Here is a 16,408-nt window from a genome sequence, read left to right on the forward strand (position 1 = left end):
TACTACTACTGCAGTATTCTGTCTATAACTAAGTTGTAGCCTCTGGTTAAAACCTGGGTTGCTGAAAAGAAGACCCACATTTATACGAATTTGCAAAAGCTTCCACTGGTATTGCTGGGCTGGAGTTATTAATTGTTAGATGTTTATACGCTGCAGACACACACGGTATCAATCTCTGAACCTCATAGCCTTGTGCATTGTTGTACACTCCCTTATCGTCATTTGGCACATGGGTGCTTTACGCTATCAAAACTGGGCATTAAGCATCTGATTGTAATGCTGATTTGTCTCAGGCTGCAGTGTTTTTTCTGATGTTGCCAATAATGTTGACTTATGTTTACTTATCATAGTTTGCCATAATTTTTTATTGCTATACAGTAACATGTTTTGCATCTCATGCTTGAGTTTTTACCTCTTGACGTCAAGCTGTGCCAGTGTAGTGGGCTGAAGTCTCAAACAGAACTTACTCTATACCTTTATTGTGCATCCATGACACATTCTGAAAGTGAGGTCCTATGTGGGGTGACTGTAAGTTCTCTAATGTGGTTTGCGATCTGTCTGAACAGGGGGAGAAGGTGAATTACGAGAAGTTTAAAAGCTGGATTCTGCAGAATAAGGAAGCCTTCACGTTCTCTCGTTGGCTGCTCTCGAGCGGCGTGTGCGTTACCCTGACCGACGACAGCGACACACCCACCTTCTACCAGACGCTGGCCGGAGTGACCCACTGTGAGTCATTAAGGCTAAAATCTCCATTTCGGCAAGAGTGTGTGTGTGTGCGTGTGTGTGCGTGTCGGCGTGTGCGTGCGTATGTGTGTGCGTGTGTATTTGTGTACGTGTGTGGTTGAATGTAGGTGTGCACTTGAAACTTTTATGGTATTTCGTGGAAACCTCAGCTGAATTTCATTAGTGTATGTGCGTCCGTATGTGTACGTAGGTGTGGGTCTTCGCCACAATGTTTTAGTTTTTAGTCTAATTTGATGGAATACCGTAAGTGAGATCAAGGTCATCCGTTTTGGAGATCTTTGCCATTGTAGTCTCAGCGCAGATCACCAGCTACTCTCACTGCACTCGTCACTGCAGTTCACACACACACACACACATACTGCTGCAGCTTACAGTCAATACGACCTCACCTCCTCCCACTAGACCTGGGAGCCTTTTTCATGGAAGGGAACGATGTTGCCACAACACGCGCTGCGTATGCGTCAGGCTTGTTCAAGGGTAAACCACAGGACTTCCTACTGTTGTTTCGGGCAACTCACAGGCTGGCATAGGCGTTTAGAGTGCAACACCTCCGCTATGCTGTGTCCACTGTTGCACAACCACAGTTTACACGAAGAAGTGAACTGAAAGCAGTACTTTTCCAAGTTTAAAACTAACAGAGCGCTCTTTCGAGGTTTAAAGTTGTCAGGATGCAGACTGAGTCTTTTCAAAATGCCATACTGCAGGACTACTTAATGTGTTTGACTTGCTACTTTACTGTCAAGATCGGTATACAAGCAGTGTGCAGTAGGCTATTTTGGAAACACCATCTCTGAGTCTATACTGTCCTCATCAATGGTACGTGATCGTCATCTGGGTTTGCCAGTAAGTACCATCACGTGCACCTGACTGTCGTAAAATCATCGAATGACGTGACATCTTTCTTGATTGACATAGCAGAGCATTTGGCAAAATTTCCGCTAAGTGACGAGCTGCAGTCGTCATGGAAGCTCCACTATATGTGGGGTATATGCAGTAGATTTGAGGTTTCTCTGTGGGCAGAGCAGATTTGATTACTGTTGAGACATGTCAAGTCTTCCACCCACTACATCTCTTGTGAACCCTTGGCAAAACATCACTGTTATGTGTGTACAACATTGATTCTATTGCAGATTTTTTATTAAGAACTTTTACTTCAGGGCTGTGCAATGAATGTTGCATGTTGATACTGTAATTTATTCACTTTATTTCAAATTAAATTGATATCCATACAGTTGGACAAACATCAGCAATCTATCTCTTGTCATGTTCAAAAATGGTTGTCGTGAATGGTGTCAGTATGCCTTTTCAATAATATGCAATGCAGCCTTTTTCCGGTGCTTCTTCCTGATATCTGTGTCCCGCCCTGTGGTTTCTCAGTGGAGGAGGCAGACATCATTGACCTTGAGAAGCGCTACTGGCTGCTGAAGGCTCAGTCAAGGACGGGACGCTTTGACCTGGAGACCTTTGTGCCCCTGGTCTCGCCCCCCATTCACACATCACTGAGTGAAGGTAAGGGGACCTTGGGAGTCACAGCTGGTGAACAGCTGGTGAACAGCCTTCTCATGTGGGACCCGGTCTGTTTGCTCTGAACATGTGGATAATTATGGACTCCTGAACTGTTGTTAGTGTTGTGCTAAATTACTTCAGGATTTAGAATTTACAGCTACTTTGTGTTCATGTCACTTGTTGTTAGACCCTGTTTTTAAGTTTACATAGCGGTCCACTAGTGAAGAGCCTAGATATCTGTATCAGCAGATGAGAAATGCTACATAAATAATTATTATTTTGATCATTTCATTAATTTAGTCATTATTATTATTATATTATCTTTGCACTGTAACGTAATTGCTACTGATACTCACATTAACCTTTTACGCGTTCATTTTATTCTTGTAAGAAAATGTACTGGGTTTGAGGTGGAGTTTGGTCAAGTTGGAGGGGTCGATATAGTGGAGCATGATATTAAATAAACCATAAAGCACCTCAGAGGCTCAAAGTGCATGAATTTTACAGTTAAGTTTAAAAAAGTGAAGTAATATGCGTTGGATCAGTGTTGTGGTGTGGTGCTGTGAGTCCATAGTGTCTCCCTCTTGGTTGCAGGCTTGTTCCACGCCTTTGATGAGAACCGGGATAATCACATCGACTTCAAGGAGATCTCATGTGGTCTGTCCGCCTGCTGTCGAGGGCCACGCGCAGAGAGGCAGAAGTGTAAGCCAACAAAACCGCAGCGCTAGCACCACACTCTTATACGCTTGCATAGCAACAAGACGCCCATAAAGTCACTTAGCAGCACATTTTCCTTATTGTTCCCTGTAGGGTTATTGTTCTAATTCTTGTTCTCTCTCTTTTTGTTGTTGTTATTTTTGTTCTGCTTCCCACCCCACCCTGCGCTCCCTAGTTTGCTTCAAAGTGTTTGATGTGGATCGAGATGGGGTGTTGTCTCGAGAGGAGATCCGAGAGATGGTGGCTGCGCTGCTGGAGGTGTGGAAAGACAACCGCACAGACTCCATCCCAGTAAGACCACCACCACTCTCCTTTGGCTCCGCCGGTCACCACCAGTATCGTCATTTCCCGACTATTAGCCACGGCTTATACATCGATGTTGTTTATTTTGTTCGCTAATGTTCAAAAGATATCATCGATGTCAAGCACACCTAAGACCAAACCATTATCATCATTAAATCTCATTACTGTAATTTCGGAACTAGTAGCTGCAGTTTATACATTGATTTTGCTAAATTTCTTCAGCTATGAGGTTAATACAGGAGGGAAGTTAATGTGGTGTTAATATGGTTTCGTTTCTTTTAACTTGCATAAAACACTGTCCTGCGGCTTATACACAATAGGGCTTTGACTTTTGGCCAAAAATCATATTCGAAGTTCGTTTGCTTATTAATATCAAACTTCGAATGTATTCGAATGTGTTATATTTTGACCATTATTTTTACGCTATTGAAAAACACGCAGCATTCATTAAGCTGAATTTCCTTTCCCTGCTCTCCCTCCGTCTCTCTGTCACTCATGCGTCTGTCTCTCTCTCTCTCTCTCTCTCTCTCTCTCTCTCTCTCTCTCTCTCTCACACACATACTACACACACACACACACGTACACAGCCCCTCCACTCCGTGCACACCGCGTCTGTCACCATGAAAACAAGATCCCTGGAAGCTTGATTGCACGGATATAACGCTGCTCGGGTGGAGGCACTATGCGTACAACTTTACCAAACAGTATTTAAGTTGCCTAAACTCATTCTCCATGGCCCGCTTTCTCTCGTCCTCCCTCGTGCGCGCTCAATGGACACCATTCCCTCGACATGCATCCTAAACATTCACAATCGTGAAAGCAATGACGCATAGAAGACAACATGCTAAATTATCCGGTTAGCATGATTAGCATGCTGCACAGATTAAAACTCTTGCATTCAAGTTGACTGACCATCTCAATACCAATGTCTTCCAACTCCAAGACTTAAAAGGGCCTGTCCCAATGAGGAAGTTACTAGCTTACCTTGAAACTTACACACACGTGGGGAAACTGAATAGGCTAGTCAAACCACTCGCTAACATCACCTACAGGAGCCAAGATGACTAGTAATAGCCTTGCTAATGAGATGATTCACGACTTTACCAGATGTGAGAAAGCCGCTGAATCTGAAAACAACGCTTGCATGCAAATACATGTAGCCTACAAAAAAATAATGCTCATAACAGGTTCGAATATTAAGAGCTGCCTAAAATTCGTTCGAATATCATATATTTTTCAAAAATTCGAATTATATTCGAATAACGAAGTTCGGAGTCAAAGCCCTAATACACAATGCGTCTTATATGAGGGAAATTACTGTAATGTTGGCCCTGGCTGTGTGGAGAGAGATTTTTTTATTATTGCTGCACAGTATGTTTCAGACACAACTTCTAAATCCCTTTTTCACTTTTGCAGGAGCTAAACATCAGTGTGACTGACATTGTGGAGGACATCTTGAAAACACATGATACAACCAAAGTATGGGCTTACCACATTCCACATTTATTCAGTGTTCAGTTCTATTTTAAGTCTGTTTTTAGAAATACTGTCTAGTGAGCATTTTATGCTGAACTGTTCCCAATTTAAGCAGGCTAGTGTTTTGTGTATAATATGCGTATTAACATGTGGCCATCTGGTCCTTGTGCTGTGCTCTGCAGCAGGGTCATCTGACTCTGGAAGACTATCAGATCTGGAGCGTCCAGAGCGCTCTGGCCGACGAGTTCCTCAACCTGCTGTTTCAGGTAACGACATCACTGCTGCCACCTGATCTCGTGCCCCCACACACTTTATATGTTATTAGTTATTACATACTGGGCAGCCATGTTGTTAGTTATTACATACTCGGTAGCCAATTTATATGTTAGTATGCTCTAGTGCCTACTACAGATGAGATGTATTTGAGAGTTTACGTTTGCAGTTACTACCTTGTAACAGTATATATATAATATATATAATATATATATATATATATATATATATATATATATATATATATATATATATATATATATAGACGTGAAGTACATTGTACTAACCTCTAAGCTAAGTCCTTCAGTACTTTGTTCTTAGGACACCTCATGTCATTTCTAAAACTTAATCTAATGTGTAAGATAAGCCTACAAGTTTTGAACTGGACTCTCGTGTTTGCTCAGGTGTGTCACATAGTCCTGGGGCTGAGGCCTGCCACTCCTGAGGAGGAAGGTCAGATAATCAGGTGAGTGTGTGTGTGTGTGTGTGTGTGTGTGTGTGTGTGCGCACCCGTGCACTCTCTCTTCCCCACACTGAGCCCTACACATTTATCCACTTTAGAGTGAGCGAGGACAAAGAGGTTAGCACTGATGTTCCAATATCTCCCATAAGAATATCAGTTTACACACTGGCTGCCTGACAAATGCAGCATTTCGGGGTTGAACTTGCGGAAACACGGTCTGCATTATTTACGCCAGTTATAAACTGCCGCAAGGAAAATCTTAACAAAGCATTATGTAACCATCAACAACCGCTATTGTGCCCCGATGGAAAAAAGCTCCCTCTGATTTGACTGTGTTCTTGCAGAGGTTGGCTGGAGAGGGAGAGCAGGCACGGCCTGCAGCCTGGAGACTACTGGTTTCTCATAGCCACACTGTGGTGGCAGCAGTGGAAAGACTATGTCAAATATGTGAGTCACAAAACACTCTAACTCTCGCTTTCATTTGCCTTAATAGTGTTATGGGGATGCAGTGAAACGTCCTAATAGTCTAGTAGTGAGTCATGCAGCTCTACAGAAATTGGCTGCGTACTCAAAATACCATTAGTAAAATGTGTGTGTGTGTGTGCGTGTGTGTGGTTTTCCAGGACAGCAAAGCGATTGTGATGGAGCAGCCGTGTGTGTTTGGGACGGCTCGGAGCCCGGTGGGGTCAGCGTCGGGGTCGGGGGGAATGGCTCAGACCCCTGAGGCATTAGACGGCGGCATGGCCAACTCTCCCGTCTCGTCGGAGGAGAAGTTCTCCGATAACATCTCCAGCGCCTCCGAGGCCTCAGAGACCACCAGCGGGAGTGAGTATATGGCCTTCTAATCCTGATTGTTCCGGTCCTTGATTATGATTGGCTGAATCGCACTCGATGCTGGTGTAAAACCCAACACAAACATACACCTTGACCGCATTTCGTTCTATAGTAATACGCTAACACAACTTACAGAGTTAGAGTAGCTGCGTCATGATGTTTCATGGCAACCATTCAGATAGAGGAAATATATTTCTTGGCGGAATAATGATTATATGTGAACACAATTTTTCATTTTTTTGTTGCTGTTACCTCATTTCATGAAATCATGCCGAATAGATGTAGTTTTAGTAGAACAGTTTTAGAAAAGCAATAAGCCACTCGAGTCGCTGGCACTGTTTTTAGAACATCTAAGGGCCTCTCGGGCCTAACAACGCCCCTTAGCTGTTCTAAAATCAGTGCTAACGACGGCCTTTCGGGGCTTATTGCTTATTATACTAGCCATACCACTGTAGAGCTGGGCCATGGTCCATAAAATAAGTGGAAAAAAGTTCGCTACACCAAGAGCTCCGAGTAGAAATTCAATATGTGACATTTTGAGCGTTAGCCCTTCATCAGACATTAGCACGTGGTCAGCGAGAGACCACCAGTGTGAGTGAGTATACGGCTTCATACTAGCCACACCACTGTAGAGCTGGACCATGGGCAGTCAGATTTAGTAGATATCGTTTACTGCCTTGTCATGTCCACTGACTGGTACAGTAGCCTGGCATATTAGCAGTGGACTGTATTTCTAGCCCATCTATGAAGAGCACTCCTGATGGTGGTCTCGTCTGCAGCAGCTAAAGGGATTGTGCACGTCACTGATTAAATCAGGATTTGTCTACTAATGAAATTGGTTCATCAAGTAGGCCTGTGCCTGCATTTACTAGTGACACAGCAGTGTAATGAGCAGATTCCTTTAAAGCATCACATGATTAAAGGTGTTGTGAGCCTCTGCCAGTTCTGTGTTTGGGTGTTTGTTGTTGTTTTGATCGGCGACTCTGACTTGTTGTCTGACGGCTCGTCTCCACCCCTCAGGCCTGCTGCCTTCCAGTTCCACGGCGACAGACATCTGCTTCCCGCGCCAGACTGACACGTCGGACACAGACAGCCAGAGTTTCCTGGGGGCTGATGGGAATGTGGCAGCACAGAGGCCCGGTGCCATTGACAACCAAACACTCGTTACCTCAGAGCCACTCAAGGTAAGACTGCCATTGCCATTGTTTTGTTTTCCGTGTGTGTGTGTTGTACGTCTGTGTGTTTGTGTCAATGTGTATATAGGGGTGGAAAAACACGTTTTAAATTAAGTTTCCATACAAATATCTGTAGCAGGCAGGGTGAATCATTTTGTTTTGTGTTTAAAATCTCAGCTCTCAGCTGATAATTAAGTCAGTTGTTTTTAACCATTTTAACCATATAACTCCTCCACTCAAGCATAAAAATGACTCAAATGTTATGGTGATGTGTAAAAATGAGATAAAACCAGTATATCTCATTATTGCAATTACGATTATCGCAATATATTGGAATATATTGAATTGTAACCCATATATCATGATATATCACGATGCATCACACCACCAAAGTCCTCTAGGGAGTTTTGGTTATTTCCCCAGTTCAGTCAGTACAGGGCTCTGTGTAGCTGACGGTAGCTGACGGTAGCTGAATGCTGTATTGTGCTGGAGCAGCTGATGAGCGTTTCTGCTGCTGTGTCCTCTTGGCCAGGCTCCCACGCTGACCATGGAGGGGGGTCTGCTGAGACGCTCGCCCAACCTGTCTCACGGACGCGACTTTGAGGTCGTCCCCGAGCCCGTGTGGAGGGCGTTGTACCACTGGTATGGAGCCAACCTTAGCCTACCTCGGCCGGTACGTCACTCGATAGCAGCATCCTCCTGAAATCAATCGTACTTTTTTATGACAAGTGCAGCCTGCTGGCCTATTACACTTGTTTTCCTGTCTGTAGACTCAACTTTCTCCCTTTTTGTCTATTTTCACTCTATCTCTCTTCTCTCTATGTCTCTCTATGTCTCTTTCTCTCTCTTCTCCTTCTCCTTCTACCCCTCTCCATCCCTCTCTCACTATCACCGTACACTCATCATTTGTCCCCTCCTCCTGCTGTCTGTCTCTCGGCCTGGCGTGACCTGCTCCGCAGGTGGTCAGACAGGTGGACATGGAACGTGCCGAGCTGGAGCTCTTCCCCCGGCACCTGCTCTTCCTGAGGCAGCAGCCTCCTCCGCGCACCCCTCAGTCCAACGGCTGGGCCAACATGGGTAAGGGCACACCCACACCCACACCCACACCCACACCCACACCCACACCCACACCCACACCCACACCCTCACCCACACCCACATCTACACGGGACGCATAGCGTAGTGTAGTGTAGCATTTTTGAGGCTTAAAGTGTTGCTAATCAGAGCTGGCATACACTGTTTGAAAATGATCACTGTGGCGAGAGACCACAGCTTGGAGCCCATGGTGATATCTATTATAATAGTATAATGACCAGAGGATGGCAATGCACATTTTTTAACGAACACACTTTTTTTAAGCACCTTTGTGAGGCCTCTTTTAAGATATCCATTACATTTAGCTGCAAAGTAGCTTTCAGTCATGCTAATCCCGGTAACGGACTTTCTAGACTCTGCTCTGGACGACACAAATATCTCTCCTGTGGGGCTTGATATCTGGCCCCAGTCAACACCGAATCCAAACTTATCCCACATTTTATTAATTTATACTCTCGAATGGTCCCAAACTAATCTGTTTTTTTTTGGCTGAATATGTATGACATTCTGTTGCTATACTGTATATTGTCTCACTTTCACTCATGTTAATGATCAAACTAATGCGCTCAACACCTTGTAACAGCGTAAACTCGACTGGGTGCTAAATCCGATGCCCGTGGGGTCATTAAGAAAGCTTTAAAAAACAGAACTCTGAGTGCCTTTATACACAAAGTTCACTTTCACTCACCCCAGCAGGACCTTTTTTTTTTCACTTCCCCTCTTCCGTGCTCTCGTCAAATGCCTCTTTGAGGTTGTACATGAATGTCACAAGACTGCGGTTAGTGCAGGGGGGGGGGGGGGGGGCAGGGGGTTTATCCAAGTCATGTGAGGTCACTTCAGTGTCGCGCCACAAGAGCCTGGCTGTCCCCTTCTGAGACCGCTGTGTTGTAAGCCGAGTGTCCAAATTTGGGAAAGGGATTATTCCCTGGGAATATTAAATCGGACACAAATTGTTGGCTTTTTGATTTCCATGGTGGGAACTTGGTATCTTGAAGCGGCAGCCGGAAAGGCCGCATGGTTTCACAGTGGAAACAGGCACTCTGTTGATGCCATTTTGTATTCAAGTCTCCACACTGGTTGATGATATTTGTGATATTGTTACTGAAGCACTGACTTGTTCCCTTTGCTGTTGCATAACAAAACTCAACTGGAGAATTGTCTCTCGTACATTTGCTACCCATAACCTGACTGAACTGGTTTTCATAATTTCTTAATGATGAAAAAACAAGCTCACACCAACTTGTTCTCACAGAAATAATATTGTCACGGAAGCTCAAATTCGTCCTCTCTCAATCTCTCTCCCCTCATTCTCCTTCTCCTTCTCCCTCTCCCACCTCTCTTCTCTCTCTCTCTCTCTCTTCTCTGGCCTCCTGCAGGTAACATGCCCTCTCCCAGTGCCCCTTTGAAGCGGGTGCTGGTCTACACCGGCTGCTTCAGCAGGGTGGGCTCCATCAAAGACATCCACGAGTATCTGTCCCAGAGGCTGCGCATCAAAGAGGAGGACATGAGGCTCTGGCTCTACAACAGCGAGGTGACCGACACAGTGACACCTGACACGAGGCAAAGCGTCCAGTATGAGATGATGCAGTGACATCAGAGCTGATGACCTGCAAGAGAGTCATGCACATCAGGGCTTAAATGCCTCTATGACATTAAAACTGATGATGGCCTGGAAGAGTAAACTGGCAGTGGAGTCCGTGTGCTGGTTTTGCTGACGCAGATATGAATCTCTGTGGTGCCTTTTTGTAACTGTGATGACCACGTTTTATATCATTTCATCAGTGACACACCTCCGTTAGGTTTGCATCCAGTACATTTGCATTCAGTGATTTTGACTGTCAAACCGTCATCTAACGTGACATTCCTGTCCTGCAGAACTATCTCACCCTCCTGGACGATGAGGACCATTCTCTGGATGACCTGAAGATTCCAGATGAACAATACATGGTTATTGAAGGTATGCCTTTCTTTGCACTGGGTTCTGATTAGCACAGTAACATGTACTCGCTCATGGCCCAGTGTCCTCTGTAGTGAACGTGTCTGTCTTCGCTGTTGTGTTTCAGTGCGGAACAAAGACATGAGCTGGCCGGAGGAGATGTCCTTCCTGGCCAACAGCAATAGGATGAGCCGGTACAAAGGTAAGTCGGCGTAGAGGCCGTAGGCACTGACCATCACCTGACCGAAATCACCATGTTTGAAGTTTTCCTCAAATCTGTATTCACACCTCAAGGGTGGAACGTTGAAATTCAGAATGTTTTTAGGGCCCTGTCATTCGGTTGATTGAAGCATCTAATGGGGCTTTTCCATTGCATGGTGTCAGCTCAACTCAACTCTTTTTCTACTCTACTCGATTTTGGTATCGGTTGTTCGTGTTCCGCTGCAACAAAGGCTAAAACACCCCCATAAGCTAGCCAATTGCCATAGCAACACTGAAGAAAACAACTGTAATGTCATTAACGTCACCTTTTGGTACCAGCTCAGCTCACTTGGAATCTCAACGGAGATGATACCAAAAATAATACCAGGTACCAGGTACCAGTTTTTCCTAATGGAAAAGCAAAAGAAGCGAGTGGAGTTGAGTTGAGCTGATACCATGCAGTGGAAAAGCCCCATAAATGTCCTAGTAGGCCTGATGGAGAGATGAATTGTAGCTGAATTGAACTGAAGATGGACTCAACAGGGGAAGCAGAAGCTCGGGGGGACGTACAGTGTGCTCTCTCGTCCACTGGTCTGCACTTTCTAACCAGGCGCCTGTTTTGCTCTAGTAGTTCCTACTGAGAAGGGGGCGACGGGGCTCAGTAACCTTGGCAACACGTGCTTCATGAACTCCAGCATCCAGTGTGTGAGCAACACTAAGCCCCTGACTGAATACTTTACCTCAGGAAGACACCTCTATGAGCTCAACAGGTGTGTAGCAGTGGATTGAGGTTCCATGGTTTGTGTGTTTGTGTCTTGTGTGTGTGTGTGTGTGTGTGTGTGTGTGTGCGCTTGATGTCTGTGTATATGCACTGTATGTTCATCCACTACATATCATTAAGATAACTGTCCATCTACTGTAGCTGTCCCATCACCAAGCAACAGGACTGGACTCTAAAGCAGTCTTCTCTTTTTCCCGCTCCAGGACCAATCCGATCGGGATGCGGGGTCACATGGCCAAGTGCTACGGGGACCTGATGCAGGAGCTGTGGAGCGGCACCCAGAAAAGCATCGCACCTCTCAAACTGCGGGTATGTTGGGCGCTCTCTTGCCCACTTATGCCAGGGCCCATTAATCTCACGCCCCGTTGCCAGTGACCCAGTCAATCCAAGTAACGGAAATGTAGCCATAATTGCAGTTGATTGTTAATCAAAACAACTGTGGCAGATGGGCCAACGCTCCCAATTACAAATGGCTACCTCCATTTGGACTTACTCACTCTTGCTCTCCTTTAACGGTCTTAAACACTTTGGGTCATCTGCAAGAATTCTTTATTTGAGTGCTATTTGAGTGCCATTTTCTTTCAAGTACATTCCAGGAGAGGAAAGGCCCTTTAGCAAGCTCTCTCTCTATTGCCTTTGGTACAGTAAATGTCCTTCTCTTTGTTTGTGGTTGTAGTGGACGATAGCAAAGTATGCGCCGCGATTCAACGGCTTCCAGCAGCAGGACTCGCAGGAGCTGCTGGCCTTCTTGTTGGACGGCCTGCACGAGGACCTGAACCGCGTCCACGACAAGCCGTACGTGGAGCTGAAGGACAGCGACGGACGGCCCGACTGGGAGGTGGCATCTGAGGTCAGGCCAATGTTGCTGCATTCAGATATACATACATACATACTTACATACATGCATACATACATGCATACATACATGCATACATACATACATACATACATACATACATACATACATACATACATACATACTAGGGCTGAACGATTATGGAAAATAATCTAATTGCGATTTTTCTTGCCAATATTGCGATTGCGATGCGATATGCCATTATTTTTTAAGGTGTTTGTCTTGCGAATTTTTCAACAAAAACAAGCAGTAAATCATATAGTATGGGCAATAGGCTAGATTAAAAATAAACTCTTATTTCCTGGAAGTCATACCTGTTATGATGACAGATGATGCATGAATTGATGATGAATGACATTTTTTTTAACTAGCTACTTCAATAACAATAGTAGGCCTATATTTTGAACTTTCAACCTTAGGCCTACATATCAGGTCATAAAGTACTAGTACAAGGAAGCCTGGTGTAACGATTAAAATCAGTAACAAGTCACACAAACAAAAGAGCAGATTGCAAAAATATGAAAATATTAATAGCCTAAATCTTATTACGCAGTTTTTCAGATAATTCACTTTAATGAATGTGATATGTTCTGCAGACAGAAATTCCTGATATTCATGGCTGCACAGCACACTGCACTGACTATTCCAACTCCGTCTCTTTAATTCAGCTGTCTGGTTGAAGCCTCAAAATATTGTAAACAAAGTAGCATAGTTGGCTATCTTATCATAGTCTACTGGTTGGACGGGTCAGTTTCCCCACGTCTGTTTCAAGGTAGATAAATACTTTTTTTCTCCTTGGGATAAGCCCTTTTGAGTCTTGAAGTTGGAAAACATCTGTATTGAGATGATCAGTCAATTTGAACGCAAGAGTTTTAGATGTCTGCAGCATGCTAATAATGATGCTAACCGGATTTTATATAGGCCTATAATTTAGCTAATCGTCTTCTATGCGTCATTGCTTTCACGATTGTGAATGTTTTATTTGGATTGAATGTGCATGTCGAGGGGCGGGTGTCCATTGAGCGTGCACGACAGAGAGAGAGAGAGAGAGAGAGAGAGGGAGGGAGGGAGGGAGAGAGTGAAAGCGGGCCAAGGAGAGGGGTTTGAATCTATACTGTTCGGTGAATTTGCACGCATAGTCTACAATGAAAACTTGCGAAAGACATCCAATGCTTTCACCCGATCAGCGCAGGTGCATCAGTGCAACCTAGAATTTGTTTCAATCGCACTCTTAAAAATGTTGGTTCAATGGTTCTATCGAGCAGCTTGCCGAGTTCACTCTCTGATAGACTGTTTCAAATATTTGCTACTTTACGCTCTCGCAGAGGGTAATCGCAGCCTTTGCGGTTAGAAAATTGCACTTCATCATATCGCGATATTATCGCAAATGCAATATATCGTTCAGCCCTAATACATACATACATACATACATACATACATACATACATACATGCATGCATACATACATACGCACACACACACACACACACAATCTGCTCTCTCTCCAACACACACATGCACACTTGAATGCAAACATAGATTACATAAGCACACATTCCATTTGATACATTCACAAGTGCAGCAACACAGGCCAATGCACAATTCTGTTTCTGCGCAAATGAACAACTGAACCTGTGTTCCTCCAGATGTATACGAGATACAAAGTTGTGTCTGACAAAATAATGCATCTCGTTATACACATGATATAAATGATATAAATCTGATATTTCTTGAAAATAATTAACAACAAAAAACATATGGTGTCTTAGGCTGCAACAACTGACATTCACTCTAATATTATTGGAGGAGGAACATTCAACATGAGAAGGAGAAACATTCTTTTGAGCAAAAAAATGAGCAAATGACCATGTCAGAGCATTTTCTACAGCACCGTTCTAAAAATGTTATAAAACCACTTCAGCCAGAAGTCTGTGAAGGCTTCCGCTGTCTTCATGCCAAGGCGTAGCGGTAGCCTCGAGGCATGTGGCCTAGACAGCAAACGTGAATGGCTCCAGCTGTGTGACATGCCAAGAACAGTTACTACTGCTACGCCTATTTATAACATCAAAATGTGGACTTCCCCTTGCTACTCATTTCCCCCTAGTTCCATTTAAGTGCTGAAATTCCCACATCAGAATTGTTACCGCTGAGACTTCCTTCTCAACACCACAGCACAACACACAAAAGGTCTGTGGGCAAAGGGCGCCCTCTTGTGCCATTGAAGGGATAGTGCATAAAACTGGGCGCTTGATCTTTAAAAGTGTAGTGAGTGACTCAGCAGACAGTGGCTTTGCAAAGTGACTTTCAGCTGGAGGCCGTGTTGGCAGACATCTTTACAGCAGGGGCTTGTGCCTTTGCTTTAGTGATATTGTCTGTTATGTTACTTGCAGCAGTAGCCATAAGACAATAGCAAAGAGGGTCAGAGCGGAGGTTAGTAATGAAGGATCTTTGACAGTAGTGCTACATTTGCATGATGTTTGGATCTTATAACCACTATGCTGTGATTGGTCTTGATTGGTCTTTGCGGCTTTTTTGCTGCTAGGCTCATTTCCCAAGAACCGTTGAGAGTAATGGTTCCTGTGGTGTGTGTGTGTGCATGTGCTTGTGTGTGTGTGTGTGTGCTTGCATGTGTATGTGCTTGCGTGTATGTGTGTGTTCAGGCATGGGAGAACCACCTGAGGAGGAACCGGTCCATCGTGGTGGACCTGTTCCACGGCCAGCTGCGCTCCCAGGTCAAGTGTAAAACCTGCGGCCACGTCAGCGCTCGCTTCGACCCCTTCAACTTCCTCTCTCTGCCCCTGCCTATGGACAACTCCATGCACTTAGAGATTATTGGTAGGCCAACTGGACCTTCTACTGTGTGTGTGTGTGTGTGTGGCAGGGGATCACTGGCTCCTTTGCTTATATATCGGCATTTTGTCTAAAGCTTTCAGTAATTCAGAAGTTCTATTTGGAAATTATATGTTTTTTCATGATCAAGAGATTTACAATATTCAAACATTAAGATGCTTAGTATGTATGTAGTAAGTCCTTGGACAGACAGGTCATCCCGTGATGGTCTTCTTAAGCTCTCCCTGAACGCCTCTGAAGTGTGTGTGTGTGTGTTTGTGTTGCTCAGTGATCCGACTGGACGGCTCCACGCCGGTGCGGTACGGCCTCAGGCTCAACGTGGACGAGAAGTACACCGGACTCAAGAGGCTCCTGAGCAAGCTGTGCAGCCTGCGCCCCGAACAGATCCTGCTGGCCGAGGTCCACACCTCCAACATTAAGGTACTACTACAGAGCAAACATCCACACCTCCAACATTAAGGTACTACAGAGCAAACATCTACACCCCCAACATTAAGGTACTACAGAGCAAACATCTACACCTCCAACATTAAGGTACTACAGAGCAAACATCCACACCCCCAACATTAAGGTTCTACAGAGCAAACATCCACACCCCCAACATTAAGGTTCTACAGAGCAAACATCCACACCTCCAACATTAAGGTTCTACAGAGAACACATCCACACCTCCAACATGAAGGTACTACAGAGCAAACATCCACACCCCCAACATTAAGGTACTACAGAGCAAACATCCACACCCCCAACATTAAGGTACTACAGAGCAAACATCCACACCCCCAACATTAAGGTACTACAGAGCAAACATCCACACCCCCAACATTAAGGTACTACAGAGCAAACATCCACACCCCCAACATTAAGGTTCTACAGAGCAAACATCCACACCTCCAACATTAAGGTTCTACAGAGCAAACATCCACACCTCCAACATTAAGGTTCTACAGAGCAAACATCCACACCTCCAACATTAAGGTACTACAGAGAACACATCCATGAACACATCCACACCCCCAACATTAAGGTACTACAGAGAACACATCTACACCTCCAACATTAAGGTTCTGCAGAGGAAACATCAGACAAGCCTCCCCATGCTGTGTGCTCTGGCGAGGTGTAGCATGGTGTCACTGATGGATATTTATAAGGAAGTGAAACAACACTGTAGTGTCGACAATAACTATACTTTTGCTGC

The 16,408-nt window shown here is 44.6% G+C and overlaps 1 protein-coding gene across 1 annotated transcript in view; it reads left to right on the plus strand.

Annotated features, from left to right (window-relative positions):
* The window catches only part of LOC134080788 (ubiquitin carboxyl-terminal hydrolase 32-like), a 28,559-nt gene that overhangs the window by 4,904 nt on the left and 7,247 nt on the right, over positions 1–16,408 (plus strand). The window contains exons 5-24 of the mRNA XM_062537399.1: positions 567–726; positions 2,122–2,253; positions 2,845–2,952; positions 3,143–3,258; positions 4,687–4,749; positions 4,929–5,012; positions 5,424–5,485; positions 5,827–5,929; positions 6,106–6,307; positions 7,337–7,500; positions 8,024–8,164; positions 8,451–8,568; positions 9,963–10,117; positions 10,462–10,543; positions 10,650–10,724; positions 11,355–11,493; positions 11,708–11,813; positions 12,181–12,354; positions 15,021–15,195; positions 15,479–15,630. Of these exons, the coding sequence (XP_062393383.1) occupies positions 567–726; positions 2,122–2,253; positions 2,845–2,952; positions 3,143–3,258; positions 4,687–4,749; positions 4,929–5,012; positions 5,424–5,485; positions 5,827–5,929; positions 6,106–6,307; positions 7,337–7,500; positions 8,024–8,164; positions 8,451–8,568; positions 9,963–10,117; positions 10,462–10,543; positions 10,650–10,724; positions 11,355–11,493; positions 11,708–11,813; positions 12,181–12,354; positions 15,021–15,195; positions 15,479–15,630 (2,511 nt within the window). The remainder of the gene's footprint in view (positions 1–566; positions 727–2,121; positions 2,254–2,844; positions 2,953–3,142; positions 3,259–4,686; positions 4,750–4,928; positions 5,013–5,423; positions 5,486–5,826; positions 5,930–6,105; positions 6,308–7,336; positions 7,501–8,023; positions 8,165–8,450; positions 8,569–9,962; positions 10,118–10,461; positions 10,544–10,649; positions 10,725–11,354; positions 11,494–11,707; positions 11,814–12,180; positions 12,355–15,020; positions 15,196–15,478; positions 15,631–16,408) is intronic.

This window comes from Sardina pilchardus, chromosome 5, assembly GCF_963854185.1.
Source record: "Sardina pilchardus chromosome 5, fSarPil1.1, whole genome shotgun sequence".
Taxonomy (NCBI): domain Eukaryota; kingdom Metazoa; phylum Chordata; class Actinopteri; order Clupeiformes; family Clupeidae; genus Sardina; species Sardina pilchardus.